We start from the raw sequence: 17,931 nt of genomic DNA on the forward strand, positions 1-17,931 counted from the left end.
CATAGAAATATAAAGGATCATATGAGATTATTACGAGCAACTGCATATGCCAACAAAATGGACAACCTGGAAGAAATGGACAGATTCTTAGAAAAGTTCAACCTTCTAAGACTGAACCAGGAAGAAGCAGAAAATATGAACAAGCCAATGAGAAGCACTGAAACTGATCAAAAATCTCCCAAAACACAAACACCCAGGACCAGATGGCTTCACAGGTGAAATCTATCAAATGTTTAGAGACGAGCTAATGCCTATCCTTCTCAAACTCTTCCAAAACACTGCAGAGGAAGGAACATTTTTAAACTCAATTCTACGAGGCCACCATTACCCTGATACCAAAATCAGATAAGGACATCACACAAAAAGAAAACTACAGGCTGATATCACTGATGAACATAGATGCAAAAATACTCAACAAAATTCTAGTAACAGAATCCAAAAACACATTAAAAATATCATACACAGTGATCAAATTGGGTTTATCCTGGTGATGCAGGATTCCTCTCTATATGCAAATCAATCAATGTGATACACCATATTAACAAATTGAAAGATAAAAACCATACAATAATCTCAGATGCAGAAAAAGCTTTGACAAAATTCAGAACCCCATTTATGATTTAAAAACTCTTTAAAATGGACATAGAAGGAACCTACTTCAACCTAATAAATGCCATATATGATAAACCCACAGCAAACACTATTCTCAGTGGTGAAAAACTAAATGCATTTCCTCTAAGATCAGGAATAAGACAAAGGTACCCACTCTTGCCACTATTATTCGACATAGTTTTGGAAGTCCTAGCCATGGCAATTGGAAAAGAAAAAGAAATAAAATGAATTCAGATTTGAAAACAAGAAGTAAAACTCTCACTCTTTGCAGATAACATGATACTATACATAGAAAACCCTAAAGATACTATCAGACAATTACTAGCACTGATCAGTGAATTTAGTGAAGTTGCAGGATACAAAATTAACATACAGAAATCACTTGCGTTCCTATACACTAGGAATATATAGGAATGTATAGCCATGAAAAATAAGAAAGAGAAATTAAGGAATTAATCCCATTTGTTACTGCAACATAAAGAATAAAATACCTAGGAATAAATCTACCTAAGCCACCCTGGTGGTTCAGATGGTAAGGAAACCACCTAAAATACAACAGTCCCAGGTTCAATCCCTGGGTCAGGAAGATCCCCCACAGAAGGGAATGGTTGCCCACTCCAGTATTCTTGCCTGGAGAATCCCATGAACAGAGGAGCCTGGCAGGCCACAGTCCATGGAGTCACAAAGAGTCAGACAGGACTGAGCAACTAACACTCACGAGGAGACAAAAGAGCTGTATACCGAAATCTATAAGACACTGATAAAAAAAAAATCAAACATAAACAGATGGAGAGATATTCCATGTTCCTGGGTTGGAAGAGTCAATATACTATGCTGCTGCTGCTGCTAAATCACTTCAGTCATGTCCGACTCTGTGCGACCCCACAGATGGCAGCCCACCAGGCTCCACCGTCCCTGGGATTCTCCAGGCAAGAACACTGGAGTTGGTTGCCATTTCCTTCTCCAATCAATATAGTATAGTCACTGTGAAGATGACTATACTACCAAAGCAATCTGCAGGTTCAATGCAATCCCTATCAAATTATCAATGGAATTTTTCATAGAACTAGAACAAAAAATTTCACAATTTGTATGGGAACACAAAAGACCCTGAATAGCCAAAGCAATAATGAGCAAGAAGAATGGAGCTGGAGGAATCAACCGTCCTGACTTCAGACTACACTACAAAGCTACAGTCATCAAGACGGTATGGAACTGGCACAAAAACAGAAATACAGACCAATGGAACAAGACAGACAGTCAAGAGATAAACCCATACACCTATGGGCACCTTATCTTTGACAAAGGAGGCAAGAATATACAATGGAGAAAAGATGGTCTCTTCAATAAGCGGTGCTGGGAAAACAGGACAGTTACATGTAAAAGATCAGAACACTTCCTAAATCATACACAGAGATAAACTTGAAATGGATTAAAGACATAAATGTAAGACCAGAAGCTATAAAATTCTTAGAGAAAAACACAGGCAGAACACCATATGACATAAATCACAGCAAGGTCCTCTATGACTCACCTCCCAGAGTAATGGAAATAAAGCCAAAAATCAACAAATGGAATCTAATTAAACTTTAAAGCTTTTGCACAGGAAATGAATCTATAAACAATGTGATAAGACAACTCTCAGAATGGGAGAAAATAATAATAAATGAAACCACTGACAAATGATTAATCTCCAGTATTGGAGTTTCAGCTTCACCACAGCAGCTCATGCAACTCAATATCAGGAAAAACAAATAACCCATCAAAAAGTGAGCAGAAGACCTAAACAGACACTTCTCCAAAGACATACAAATGGCTAATAAACACATGAAAAGATGCACTCAACACTGCTCATTATTAGAGAAATGCAAATCAAAACTACAATGAGATATCACCTCACACTGGTCAGAATGACCATCATCAAAAAATCTACAAACAATACATGCTGGAGAAGGTGTGGAGAAAAGGGAACCCTCTCATACCGTTTGTGGGAATGTAAATTGACACAGCCACTAAGGAGGACAGTATGGAGATTCCTTAAAAAAAAAAAAAAAAACAACTAAGAATAAAACTAACATATGACCCAACAATCCTAGTACTGGGCATATACCCTGAGAAAACCACAGTTGAAAAAGACACATGTACCCCCAATGTTCATTGCAACACAATTTACAATAGCTAGGATATGGAAGCAACTTAGATGTACATTAACCAGATGAATGGATAAAGAAGCTGTGGTATACAACAGAATATTCAGTTCAGTCCAGTTCAGTTGCTCAGTTGTGTCCGACTCTTTGTGACCCCATGAACTGCAGCACTCCAGGCCTCCCTGTCCATCACCAACTCCCAGAGTCCACCCAAATCCATGTCCATCGAGTCAGTGATGCCATCCAACCATCTCATCCTCTGTCGTCCCCTTCTCCTCCCGCCCTCAATCTTTCCCAGCACCAAGGTCTTTTCAAATGAGCCAGTTCTTCGCATCAGGTGACCAAAGTATTGGAGTTTCAGCTTCAACATCAGTCCTTCCAATGAACACCTAGGACTGATCTGATCTCCTTTAGGATGGACTGGTTGGATCTCCTTGCAGTCCAAGGGACTCTCAAGAGTCTTCTCCAACACCACAGTTCAAAAGCATCAATTCTTCTCCGCTCAGCTTTCTTTATAGTCCAACTCTCACATCCATATATGACCACTGGAAAAACCATAGCCTTGACTAGACGGACCTTTGTTGACAAAGTACTCAGCCATAAAAAGGAATGGATTTGAGTCATTTCTAAGGAGGTGGATGAACCTAGAGTCTATTATACGATGAAATAAGTTGGAAAGAGAAAAACAAAATCACATATTAACACATATATATGGAATCCAGAAAGATGGTACTGATGAATCTGTTTGCAGGGCAGCAATGGAGACGCAGACAAAGAGAACAGACTTATGGACACAGAGAGGGAAGGAGAGAGTGAGACAAATGCAGAGAGTAGCATGCAAACACATACACCACCATATGTGAAATAAATAGCCAGTGGGAATTTGCTCTGTGACTCAGGGAGCTTAAACAAGTGCTCTGTGACAACCTAGAGGGGTGGGATGGGGTAGGAGGGAGGTTCAAGAGGGAGGGGACATATGTATACTTATGGCTGATTCATGTTGATGTATGGTAGAAACCAACACAATATTTAAAGCAATTATCCTTCAATTAAAAATGAAGAGATTTTTTAAAAAGAAGGAAAAAAACCATGAAATCACCTACTTTAATCATGTGCTTTCTTAACGGCACTTTTTGCGGTTACATGTTATTTTCTAAAGGCATATTTTGTTTTCTTATGAGGGTGTGGGGAAGATAATGTACACAGTAAAATACCCAACGGATGCATTTTCTGGTCTTTAGAAATCCCTTGTCCTTTTCTGTTACAATGGAGAACGTTCATTTCAGTGCTCTCCATGTTTGAGTTCCCGAGAGCAGCAATTCCTCTTTGTGCCTTCTACAAAGACTCGCTATAGGCTTGGCATGGAAAAAACAACACAGATTCACGGAGGATGTTGACAAAGGTGGACAGAGGCCAGTGATGGCACTTCTGGAGTTTATAACCTATTCCCTACTCCCAAGTTATTATACTTAATCTCTTTCAGACAGGTGATCTTCAGATGAGCATCTATCCAATTCTACAGGGACTTTCAGGGGAAGATTTCTGCACCGTTCCCATCACAGGACAAGGAAGAATGATCAGTGCTCACTGTTGGCTGTGCATGCATGCGAAGTTGCTTTAGTCATGTCTGACTGTTTGCGACCCTATGGACTGCAGTCTTTCAGGCTCCTCTGTCCATGGGATTCTCCAGGCAAGAATACTGGAGTGGGTTGCCATGACCTTCTCCAGGGGATCTTCCCCACCCAGGGATCAATCCCACATCTCTTACATCTCCTGCATTGGCAGGCGCGTTCTTTACCAGCACCACCTGGGAAGCTACTTCTCTTATTTCCAAGCTGGCCACCATGTCTCAAATTAAAGGGACTCCTTTTTTTTAATCCATCAATGGGACCAGAGAATGGTCAACCATTAACCCCAACATAATTCTTCAACTCTGTTTATCCTTCTCTCTTTGCCACAAGGACCAACACTACTCCACACTCCCAAATCATCCCCTGAGTTCCAGTTTCCTGACTATCTTCATTCGCTGCTTTCTGTCATCGCCTCTTAGAGTACCCCTTCCTCTTTCTAGTCATTCAGTTTCATGACAAGATCATCAACCCATGTTAGATCTTCATTTCACACAGGATTTTTAGACTAATGTCAGGGTTGGGCTTCACACAAACATACTGCTCTGTGGCCCTATTAAACCACTTTGGTACTGTGATGTCTCCCTGACCCAGCTGTATGTCATTTGGTTTCTCATGAATTTTCTCAAGACCCCTTGTCCTCTCTTACCTGGACCACTTTTCTCCTCTCCTGCCTAATGACCTAAGACTGAAGGCTCTAGTCAGAAAAACCTGGAATTCTTGGGCAATGAATACAAAAATTACACCAAAATGTCAGTGATCCTATAACACTTTACTGTAAGCACCATAAGAATTAATTATGCTCTGCTCACCTCTATGCTGCAAATCGACAACATGACATGCATTGCTTAGGCAGATTACATCCATGCATGGGCACAGAGTTACCATCTTTGTAACATTTTGGCTTCTTCTGAGTCAAAAATAGCAGTATCTGTATTCACATCACTTGAAAAAATAGAATTCTAAATTCTGAGCAAGTCTACTTTCTCTGCTACTAACAACACCTGAATGCAGAGAGGATACTGGGGTTTGAAGCAAAAGAAACTAAATCTAAAATTGAGACATATAAGACATAAACTGTATCCAGCTCTTCCAATGCAGTAAATAGACAAGTGCTAGGCACTGTCCCAAGAGGACATATTTGAACAATTCTAGGATCGAAAGTCTTGACATTTTATATCTTATCAATTTTTCTTAACAGTCTAGAAAAGGTAACCAAGAAGTTTCAGAAAAGCTGCCTCTGGTGAAGAGAAAAAAATGAGAAATCCAACAAAGAAATCAAAATAAAAAGAACAGACTGAGCAGATGCTACCAAAACAAATGGAGCAAAAGATATTAAAATCACTGGCGGGTGAAAATGCTTAGTAAGTGAAAGAAGAAAAAGAAAATGAGGCAGTAAATCCATCTTTATCACTTCTAACATCCTCAGCTTAAATGAGCAAAACAGAAATATAGCCTCTAAATGATAGAGACCCCCAAATATCTGTCTTCAATTTTCCAAATAATGTTTATTTTCTTCCTAAAAATTCAAGGATGAGTTTAATTGAGGTGACACTCCTGAGTCACAGGCCATTTGTGAGATGACTTAACCATGGTCCTTTGATGAAGAACTGGCTTTTAAGTCAATACTGGAAAACTTTTAATTTGTAAATTGTTCATTTTGTTGCCCAAGTTTAGAGAAAGAGACATTGCTATTAGAGGTGCAAATAGGGGTTATTATAATTATGCTTCCATGTGTTTCTAGAGCATTTATGGTTATTTATTTATTTAGGATCTGGCCTTTGACATGAAGAGCCTGAGTTGAGAATAAGGCTGTCATCTCACACTTTTTTTTCCCCTTCATCTCACACCTTTTAAATGGCCTTGAATGCCACAGAAAACTACAAAACAGGTTGCTGACTAACTGAACGATCTCTGTGATCTAAATTCTTTATATGTAAGCAAAGACAGACTACCATGCAAAGTAAGCTGAATGGGTTGTTTTAAAGTTGCAAGAATACTCGAATGGTTAGGCATTCCCTTTTCCGGAGGATCTTCCCCACCCAGGGATTGAACCCGAGTCTTCTCCATTGCAAGCAGATTCTTTACCGTCTGAGCCACCAGAGAAGCCTCCAGAGTGAAAGTGTTAGTTGCTCAGTCGTGTCTGACTCTTTGGGACCCCATGGACGGTAACCCGCCAGGCTTCTCTATCCATGGGATTTCCCAGACAAGAATACTGGAGTGGGTAGCCATTTCCTTCTCCAGGGGATTTTCCCAACCTGGGGATCAAACCCAGGTCTCCTGCATTGCAGGAGGATTCTTTACTTTCTGAGCCACCAGGGAAGCCCTTTCATAGAGCATTACACTTAATCCATCCCACTGAAATCTAGTTGCTTAGAACATCATTTAACAACTAGTGAGAATCTCTGAGAGAAAAAGACAAGCTAGGTACTGAAGCATGATCATTTTAATGGCCACACAGAAAATTTTAAAACCTTGAACTTCAGGAACCAAAAGTATCTGAAAACTCTAGGACTACAAATATTATGAAATAATTGTTAATACATGAACACAACAGGGCATGATGAAATACTTACAGATACCTCAGCCCACCCCACTGAAGAATGTCCACTGAAGCAAATGAACATGTTGGCAAAGGATGTGCGAAAGGAAGGACTTTCATCTCTTGTCCCCAAGGAATTTCAGAGCAGAACGTGAAGAGAGAAAAATCAATCATAAAACTGCTTTCCCCACAACGTAAGATGAAACAAGTACTATCGTTTAGAATTAAAATAGTATGGGGTTGGGGGAGGGGGAGTGGGATGAATTGGGATTGACATATATATACTACTATGCATAAAACAGACAACTAGTGAGAACCTACTGTATAGCACAGGGAACTCGACTTAATGCTCTGTGGTGACATAAATGGTAAGGAAATCCAAAAAAAGAGAGGAGATATATATATATGTGTATATATGTATATGTATATACACACATACGGCTGATTCACTTTGCTTTACAGCAGAAACTCACACAACATTGTAAAGAAACTATACTCCAATAAAAATTTTTAGATAGAATGAAAATAGCACAAAAGAGAAATTCATCTTTTCTCAAAAGAATGGCTTTGAATCTACTCTTCATAAACCTGTCACCCTTAAACCTCTGAAGCTCAGCAACCACCAAAACTCTCTGCTCATCTGTTCTGCAGGAGCCACAGGAACAGGGGGAATTAATTCTTCCTTGAAGCAATTTTACAATCTCTTGGGATCATGTACCTGATCTGCTAGTTCATAGGGATTCTCAGAAGACTTTTTTCTCAACTCATCATTCTAAGATGAGAAGAATAATATCCTTTCCTTTTAGTGATAGGCAACACGAACACACATTAAACACCAACCTCAACCACAATGAGACACTACTTCATACCCAATAGGATGGCTATTATTAAAAAAGAAAAACAAATAGAAAATCACAAGTGTTGGCAAGCAAATGGAGAGACTGAAACTCTTGTGCATTGCTGGTGGGAATGTAAAATACTGCAGTCACTGTGGAAAACGGTATGGAGGTTCCCTCTAATGTTAAAAAGAGAATTACTAGATGATTCAGTGATTCTACTCCTGGGGATATATCCCCAAAACACTGACAGTAGGGATCAGTATGGCAGTGTTCACTGTAGCATTATTCACAGTAGTAAAAAGAGGGAAACAACCTGTTTATCAGTGGAAGGGTGTGCGTATGTGTGTGTGTGTGCACACGTGCTAAGTCCCTTCAGTCATGTCCGACTCTGTGTGACCCTATGGACTGTAGCCTGCCAGGCTCCTCTGTACATGGGATTCTCCAGGCGAGAACACTGGAGTGGCTTGCCATTTCCTTCTGCCGGGGATCTTCCCGACCCAGGGATCAAACCCAGGTCTCCTGCATTGCAGGCAGGTTCTTTACCCTCTGAGCCACTAGGGAAGCAATGAAGGGATAGTTAAACCAACTGTGATTTACCGATACAATGGAGTATTATTCAGCCTTAAAGAGGAAAGAAATTCAGGCACATGGATGAACCTTGAAGACATTATGCTAAATGAAACAAACCACAAATGGACAAATATTGTATAACTCCACTCACATGAGTAGTCAAAGAAAAAGAAAGAAAGCAGAAAGGTAACTGCTAAGTGGAGGGGGAACTGGGAGTTAGTTTTCAGTTTGGGAAGACGTAAAAGTTTTGGAGATAGATGGTGATGATGGTTGGATAGCAATGTGAATGTATTTAACACTACTGAATTGTACATTCAAAAAGGAATAAAGTGGTGTCATGTTATATATATTTTACCACAATGAAAAGATTTTATACTTTTAGAAGGGTACACAGAAAGCTCTTATGGGGGATTTCCACTGGGAAGTAAAGTTAAGTGTGGGATTGAGACAGTCTTGGTTTTGTTCTGTTGGAATTTTTTTTTAATCATATACTTATTTGGGTTATTTTCATTTAAAACAAAAACAACCAGAATTAAGTCACACTATAATCTGGAAGTTCCTCTTTTAAAAATTCAGTCAAAGAAAATAATCAGAGAAGGTACAATGATGCATATACAAAATGTTATTTTTAATAGCAAAAATCTGGAAGCAACCGAAATGGCTATCACACAGGGAATGGTTCAATAGATGGTGGTGCATCTTGACAGTGAATGATCACACAGCTCTCTGACAAAAAAGGAGAACTCATATTAGGTTTTAAAAACTGGTAACATTTAATATGATCTAATTATTGTATGAAGAGTGACGTGTGCTACATGCACATTCCGGATCAGATAACAGATGCATATACAATGTTGACTATAGTTATTCCTGGATCATAGAATTAAGGACAATTTCTATTTGTTTCAACTTTGAGTTGTTTTTATTATAATAATTATTGCAAAGAGCTTCTATAAGCAGAGGAATAACAGAGCTATTTCCATTCTGAGAAACAAGTAAGCAAAGGATTTGGGGGGCACTCAGCAGTGCAAAGAGTAGTTTACAGGTCACTAACCTTTAAGGGGCCCATCTCCAGGCCCTCATCTGATGGAGCCAGAGAGGCCATCATCCAGACTTTTCCAACTTACACTTCATCAAGTGTTTACTCATTTCCCAAATGAAGAGTCACCATCTGAATTTTGCATATAAATACCTAATTCTCATTTTTACTTTTCACAGCTCAGATCAGTGACATCCAGTGATAATAATCAGCAAATGTAAAATATCTTTCAAGCCATTGCAGATGAATATATTTTTTATTTTAGCCAACTGCTGCCTGTACTCATGTCCTTCTAGGCAAGCAACAGACCATTCAAAAAACTTTTCAAGAAGTCCTCCTACTCTTAAAATAGTGTGTTAAAACAGTGTGTTTCCTTTTTTTCCTGCTGTTTTCCTTTTTATGTAATTGTGAAAATATTACGTTAGAGCTGACAGAAAAAGACATAGAGGAATATATTTTATAGATATCATCAACTTGTCCCCTAAAAAATTTTTTTGCAACAAAAAACAGGAATATGGAAGACATATGACACATTGGAAGCCTTACTTGTCCTGTGGCTTATTTAGGGAATTTTATTTTGTGTTTGGAAAATGACAGACTTCTGCTTTTAGGTAGACAAATATGAACAACTCACAGAGAGAAACCAGACTACCTATTACTAGCAAACTCTTAGAAAATCAAATAATTTAGTGTCTCTATTTTACCCTATATATGAGCAAACAAACAGAAATGTCCAGTACTACAAAATCAGCCAAAGATCTTTACCTCAATAAAAAGCAATTCAACAGCACTCAGAAGTCACTATTCACAGCTTCTTCATTCACCAGGAAAACGCCAATGTCCATGCCCCCCACCCCAGAGTGAAACACCCCATAGCTGGCTCACTCTGTGTGGACGTGGTCGTCTCTCCTAAGCTAACCTGAAGAGCAAGCTGCATTTGTTTACCACACAAACATCTGTAATTGCTAAACATCTCGGTGACATGGTGTAACAGTTACTGCTTGTGCAGGCTGCCCATCCAAATCACCCTCTGCAGTATGAGCACAGGAAAACCCCAGACACAGAGAAATTAGAAACATCTGTAAAAATTAATGGCCAATTGACCAAAGTGGTGGGGGGTGGTTAAAACAGCTAAATAGTTCCAGTGTCACATCTGATTGTAGAAAATAATCCTCCACATTATAGGTTGTTCCTTAACCCATTCACAGCAACTCCCCTCCCATCTCCACAGGGGATCCTAGCTAGCAAACACTTCATTTTAACCTACTAATGCAAACTCATCACAAAGCTTGTTAGAGAATAGTATAGGTAAGATACAAGTGAAGGGAACTTATTCCATCTCTAAAAGAAAATAGAAAAAAAGAAAAAAAAAAAGAAATACCTCTTCTCCCATCATGTAGGCAGCCTCCTCTTTTCAGTTTGAAAAGGTCCCAGAACTTCCCTGCAGCCCTCCCACTTCCTTCCAACAGCCAAAGGCACGGAGCCTGAAGGACCCAGCCTAACCCTGAGTCATACTTGGGACCAAATGAGCAACGGGGAGAACAAAGCTCCCATTTGTTTGTGGTTCAGGAAGCCAGGGCCGATTCATGGCTTGGGTGGCTTCACGAAAAGTCCTCCTCCCTCGCCTACGTTGCCGCAGGAATCTAGGCTGCCTCCTCAGACCCACAGGTGTGACCACTGGGACAAGCAACACACTCAAGGAGCGTTTATTTGGCAAGACTCGGCAACCACTTCTGGTTAAAAACGTCAGAGAGAAAATAAAAAACCCACTATCTTTCAATAGATGACATGATTTGGGAGTGAGAGATGTCTAAGATATGGTTTGTATATGAAATGCCCATCATGAGTGTATTTTAAAGAAATAAAATAGTTGTAAAACACAAAAATTACTCATTTAAAAAAGACAAAATCTGAAGAAGGAGCAGCAGCCATCCACTTCCCTTAGGAAAAATACAGCAAGACTGCTGCCAGCCATGCCAGCGGGAGTATCCTAACAGATAGGAATAAAGTGCTTAAATAGAAATCTTGTTTTTCGCCTAAATGAGATACCATTTTAATTGTCACTATGATGAATTCAGAGCCCAGTGTTTAAGAGTTCACAACTCTATAGCCAGAGCGTCTAAGATCAAATATCCAGCTGAACCACTTCCTAATTGTGTGATCTTGAGCAACTTATTTAGACTGTGTTCACCTCAGTTTCCTTATCTATAAAATGGGTATAATAGCACAATGATACAGGGCTATCCAGCAGATTAAATAGGCAATATATGTAAACTGCTTAGAAAAGTGCCTGGCACACAGGAAGTACCCTATGAGTGACTATTACAAATTCAAGCTCTCTTCAATAGTATCCTCATCTTACTACAGTTTTCATTTACGGAGATTCTGATAACTGGTTTCAGTTATTAACTATGGTTAATTTTTAAATTAAGCTCATTCAAAAACCATTTATTCCGTATTTATTACCTACCTACAGTAGTAAAGAGCTTTGAATAAGATGCTGTCCCAGTCCTCAAGAAACTTGCAATCTGCTTGAGTAAATAAGGCATAGATCTACTTATGCATCAGGCAAGAAAACACATGTGGGAAATGTCACTTGCCTGAAAATGGCAAGTATGATGCATGTGCCACAGAATTAGCATTTTGAATTTAGAGGACAGATAAGAAATCCCCTTATCAAAACCTAATTAGGATGGGAGGGACAAGACAAATCATCTCTGCAGAAGAACTCCAAATAATTAATGTAGATACTCCACCCTGAAGCAGATGAGCTCAACTTCCCACTCCTGAAGAGCGAGGCATGTACAGTGACTTCTTCCCAAAGAGTTGATGGGGAAAAGGAGAAAAAACAGACCAGCTTTACAGTGGAGAGAACTGCTAAACACTCCCTCAGCTGGGAGACCAAGGTCAACATCACCCGTGAAAAGTCATGTTCAGACCATGGACCCTTTCTCTGATGGGATAAGAACAGCACTCCACCTATGTGGATCTCCCCCCAAATCCATCATTTCAGTCAAATCACGAGAAAAACATCAGACAAATGCCAACTTGAGTTCAACCTACAAAATTTTGCAAAACTACCAAGGTTACCCAAAACAAGGCAAGTCTGAGAAACTGTCACAGCCAAGGGGAGCCTAGGGAGACCAGGGCAAGCAAATGTAATGTGGTCTCCTGGATAAGATCCAGGACAAGAAAAAGGACTTTAGGTAAAAACTCAGGAAATCTGAAAAGAGGATGGACTTTAATTAATGGCAACATTAGTTCACTAATTATGATAAACTTACTATATTCATGTAAGATGCTAGTAACAGAGGAAACTGGCAGTGAGATATGTGGAAACTCTGTATTATCTTCATTATTTTTCTATAAATCTAAAACTATTCTAAAATTAAAATTTTCTTAATTAGGAAGATAAGCCTGCTGAATGTACATGTATATATAAATAAATGTATATACGTGATTTATAGACACACATGATGATGTTCTGACTATATACATCTGCATATATATATATATATATATAAATGTATTTAACACGTATATAAATGGATTTAATGCCTTCTTGGCTTAGCTTTCTTATCTCTTCATCCTAAGCCTAGCTATTGATATAGAAAGTCGAATGCTGACTCCTGGCATTTTGCTTTCCATAACACACAAAAGAGTTTTCTTTGAAAGGAAACTTGGCTCTTCTATCAGTTCTGCTGCCAACCCAGTCTACAGCGGCCCAACTCAAAGAGTGTGCATGAGGTGGGCCCATCTGCCCCTTTCCAAGAGCTACTAGAAGTTCCTGGTGCCTGGCCAATTAGTCATCAACCACGGAGCCCTGAGACTGGCAACTCTCCCAGCTACTTCCTCTCCCATCTCCAGTCCACACTGCCCCGCACCTCCCCAGTTTTCTCTCTAAAGTGCCAATGTGCCCAACACACTGCCTGTCAGAACCCCTCCACCAGTGTGCCAGCCCACCCAGAGATGTAGCCTGTGAGTAGGCTGGCAGACCTGAGGAAATAGGGTCAGGCTTTCCTGCAACTCGGGCTTCCCTTGTGGCTCAGCTGGTAAAGAATCCGCCTGCAATGTGGGAGACCTGGGTTCGATCCCTGGGTTGGGAAGATCCCCTGGAGGAGGGAACGGCTACCCACTCCAGTATTCTGGTCTGGAGAATTTCATTGGCTGTATAGTCCGTGGGGTCCCAAACAGTTTTTACTTTCACTACAACTCCCCGCCCCCAAGACCCCTGCAGTGCAGCCAGACCCAGCCCTTGGCCATCACCACGCTCTCCCCTGGTCCCTGTACACACTGCTGGGACCATGAATCTCCAGGTATCTTTTAACACTTGGCTCAAATGTCACTTTCCTTGAAAAATCTCCCCTACACACTATTCCCTCCTCGCAGACTCCAGGCGAGTTAGCAGCTCCTTCCTCTCTAATGTCTTTAATGCTTTGGACATAGCTCTGCCAGTCCTTTTCCTGTGCATCAGAATGACTTTAAATATGTCTTCACTTCTCTCTCATGTAGGGACAATCCAAAGCGCTAAATAAGAGGCCTGTATGTGACAGCTGATCTAAGGCGTGATGTGGGGGAGGAAGTGTGAACTCCCTTCCAGTTAAATACACCAGAGCCGCCCACCCCCTCCCCCTCGCCCCTGCAACAAACAACCTGCCAGGTGAAAAGTCTGCACACATTATGCTAACACAGCATCCAGACATGCTACCTAGCCAAGCCCTTTCCAAATGGATTGCCATTCCTTAGCTCATTTATCCAGAAATTTCAGAGCTGCCACTGCTGATCCATAAAATACATTCAATAAAGCTTCAGTGAATGAAGGAATGAGCCAATTAATGAGCAAATGGAAGAGTAAATCTACAACCAGGCTACAAGCAGACCCCAAACAGAATGAGTCTTCCTTTATTCTCATGCTTGGATTAGGACAAAACATACTCATGTATCCAGTCACAAATATTTATTGAAGGCCACCTATAGTTTACCAATGATTTTCAAGGAACTGTAGATACAATGGTGACTAACAAAGACAGGGTCCAAAATAATGGACTTGCTTTCTTTTATTTCTTAGACTTATTTTTAGAGCACTTTGAGGTTTACAGAACAGTGAAAGGAAGGCGTAGAGATTTCCAGATACCCTATACCTCGTCACATGCTCAGCCTCCCCTGCTATCAACATTTCACACAAGAGTGATATATTTGTCACAACCAATGAACCTCCTTATCACCCAGGGTCTCTAGTTTACCTTAGGGTTCACTCTTAACTTTTCAATTCTATGAGTTTGGACAAATGTTTTGTATTGGCCAAAAAGTTCGTTCTGTAAGATGTTTCGGAAAAACTTGAATGAACTTTCTGGCCAACCCAATATAATGACATGTGTCTATCATTATGGAATCATACAGAATTGTTGTTTAGTCACTAAGTCATATCAGACTCTTTTGCAACCCTATGTACTACAGCCCACCAGGCTCCTCTGTCCATGGGATTTCCCAGGCAAGAATACTAGAGTGGGTTGTCACTTCCTTCTTCAGGGATCTTCCCAGATCAGGGATCGAACCTGTGTCTTCTGTGTTGGCAGGTAGATTCTCTACCACTGAGCCACCTGGGAAGATGCGCCGTACAGAGTATTTTCAGTGCCCTACACGTCTTCTGCACAGCACTTACTTTCCAATGGCCGACACTGAAGACTTGGTGATGTCAAACAGCTACCACAGATGTAGCAAAATTTATTTCTACTTCTCCAAGCGTTAAAATTTCCATAATGAAAAGTTAAAGACATGATCCTGGAGACTGCACTGCTATTTATAGGCATTCGTATTCTAACAACCAGAAGGGTAACAATAACTATTAACGTTAATTCAGTGATTATTCTATGCCAGGCACTTGGACCCATTTTTGTGTGTGTTACTTAATCTTCCTAACAACCACATGAGCCAGGTTTTCTTGTTATTTTATTCTACAGATGAGGAATCTAAATTTGTAGATATAATAATAATAATAATTTGTACCAGGAAGAGGTAGAATTAGGATATGAACATTGGGAATTCTGACCTTCATGCTTAATAACCACTACATTCCTAAAACACAATTTTAAGGCCTCCTGGGAATGTGATTCTTGGTGACCATATGGCTGCTATTAAACATTTCATGGAAAATACACTATCTGAATGTTTTAGAAAGTATACATGAAACACACATAAAATACTAAATAGCACCTACTATGTCCAAGAGTAACCCTGTATACTGCTTCTGGTTCCCTTTTCCTACCAGCGATCTTCTTACCTTTCCTAGATTAAGAAAGATAACACATAAAGCAAAGTTTGAAAATCCCAGACACTTCATTCAGCTTAGGCAACCAGTGGGCATCTCAATTCCATCTGCTGTTTAAAAACCACAGGTCTTTCATCTGCTTAAGAGATGTCACAAAATCTTATCTTTTAGCCATTGTGCAAGACATTCAACATTATAGGTCTCATATAATCGTGACAAGGTTTGACCCAGTTGTGTTTCATAAATCAAAGTTTATATCATTAGCTCCTGGGATACCCCACAGCTACAGTCTTCAAAGGATTAGAGACATAACTCTCTCACTTTTAAGGAACTAAGATAATCACTTTAGATGTTTACATGTTTTAATTTTACATCAGTATACAGCTTGATGAATTTTTACTAGTAGGGATAAAAAGACTACCTGAGATATATATGACGATATTAAAATTTCTCTTCCTGTAATTTGGCTGATTAAAAAATTGATTACTAGCTCATTTGTATGTGACTTTAATTCTAATTTTCTGTTGCAAGTAAAAGCTACAATGTTGATATTATCAAGGCATTAATTTGGATGCCTGTGATTCTATAAATGAGATTCAAGATGATGAGAGTTAAAAAAGAGACTGATGCAAACACAATATCTAGTTGTGGAACAGAGAAGAAAAAAAAGAAAACAATCATTTTGAGAGAGAGAGATCATAATGGAAATCAACTAAGACGGGAAGACCATGGAGCTTCTTATAGGGAATCCAATAAGGTAAACAACCAACCTAGAAAAATATTTTTTCCAATCTGGCCATTTGAAGATCCCAGACCAAAAAGACTACTTTTCTCATTAATTAAGGGGGCCAATACTAGCTGTACCTAGGGCACTTAAGCATGGAATAAGCTGGTACCAAAAAGCCAGGATTATTCTATATAAAAATATACCAGGGACTTCCCTGGCAGTCCAGTGGTTAAGACTTTGCCTTCCAATGCAGGGGGTGCAGGTTTGATTCCTGGATGGGGAGCTAAGATCTCATATGCCTGCCTTGGCCAGAAAACAAAAACATAAAACAGAAGCAATACTGTAACAAATTCAATAAAGACTTTGAAAAGACACATGTACCCCAATGTTCATCGCAGCACTGTTTATAATAGCCAGGACATGGAAGCAACCTAGATGTCCATCAGCAGATGAATGGATAAGAAAGCTGTGGTACATATACACAATGGAGTATTACTCAGCCATTAAAAAGAATACATTTGAATCAGTTCTAATGAGATGGATGAAACTGGAGCCGATTATACAGAGTGAAGTAAGCCAGAAAGAAAAACACCACTACAGTATACTGACACGTATATACGGAATTTAGAAAGATGGTAATGATGACCCTGTATGCGAGACAGCAAAAGAGACACAGATGTATAGAACAGACTTTTGGACTCTGAGGGAGAGGGAGAGGGTGGGATGATTTGGGAGAATGGCATTGAAACATGTATAATATTATGTAAGAAACGAAGTGCCAGTCTATGTTCGATACAGGATACAGGATGCTTGGGGCTGGTGCATGGGGATGATCCAGAGTGATGATATGGGGTGGGAGGTGGGAGGGGATTCAGGATTGGGAGCTTGTATACACCCGTGGTAGATTCATGTCAATGTATGGCAAAACCAATACAGTATTGTAAAGTAAAATAAAGTAAAAAAAAAAAAAAAAAAAAGCCCACACATCAGGTTAGGTAGGTCTTGGGACTCAGCTGTGCATCTGGAATTGACCTACCCAGGTGTAATACCTGACACATCTTTCTGAGCTTATTTGGCCAGGAGTGATCACCTGAGTGACTCGTGAAACGGGAAAGCATTCAGAAAAAGAGTGAGACGAGAGCAGGGTCACAGGGAAGCAGCCTGATGAGGAAGTTCTCTCTCTGGTCCACAGGTGGGAGATAAGGTATAAGCCATGTTCATGAGAATAAGGTCCTGTCTGGGTTGCCTTCTTACAGTCTCTCAACCCGATCTCTAGGTGGATGACTCTAAAACCCAAATCCACAGTTCACTCCCCATTACTTATTTACCCAACTGCTTGATGGATGCCTCCCTTGATGGTCCCACAAGGACCTCAAAATGCAGCTAGTCTAAGACTGACCCCATAACCTTCCTTCCCCAATATCTTTCTCCTCCTGTTTTCTCTAATTAGGGAATGATACTGCCATCCATCCAGCTGCTGAAGTCAGTTGCCGAGGCATTCTCTTCAAGTCTTTCCTCTCCTTTATCCCCCACATACTATCAAACTTCTTGATTCTATC

At 40.0% G+C, this 17,931-nt stretch overlaps 1 protein-coding gene across 13 annotated transcripts in view; it reads right to left on the minus strand.

The window, feature by feature from the left end:
* The window catches only part of SH3KBP1 (SH3 domain containing kinase binding protein 1), a 332,004-nt gene that overhangs the window by 120,366 nt on the left and 193,707 nt on the right, over nucleotides 1-17,931 (minus strand). The window contains exon 1 of one of the 13 annotated variants that reach the window (XM_012106369.4): nucleotides 10,759-10,811. The exons of the other annotated variants lie outside the window; for them this stretch is intronic. Within the exon in view, the coding sequence (XP_011961759.2) occupies nucleotides 10,759-10,773 (15 nt within the window). The 5' untranslated portion in view covers nucleotides 10,774-10,811. Of the gene's footprint in view, nucleotides 1-10,758; nucleotides 10,812-17,931 lie in introns of those variants that run through there. 13 annotated transcript variants of the gene reach the window in all.

The sequence above is a fragment of the Ovis aries genome, chromosome X, assembly GCF_016772045.2.
Source record: "Ovis aries strain OAR_USU_Benz2616 breed Rambouillet chromosome X, ARS-UI_Ramb_v3.0, whole genome shotgun sequence".
Lineage (NCBI taxonomy): Eukaryota > Metazoa > Chordata > Mammalia > Artiodactyla > Bovidae > Ovis > Ovis aries.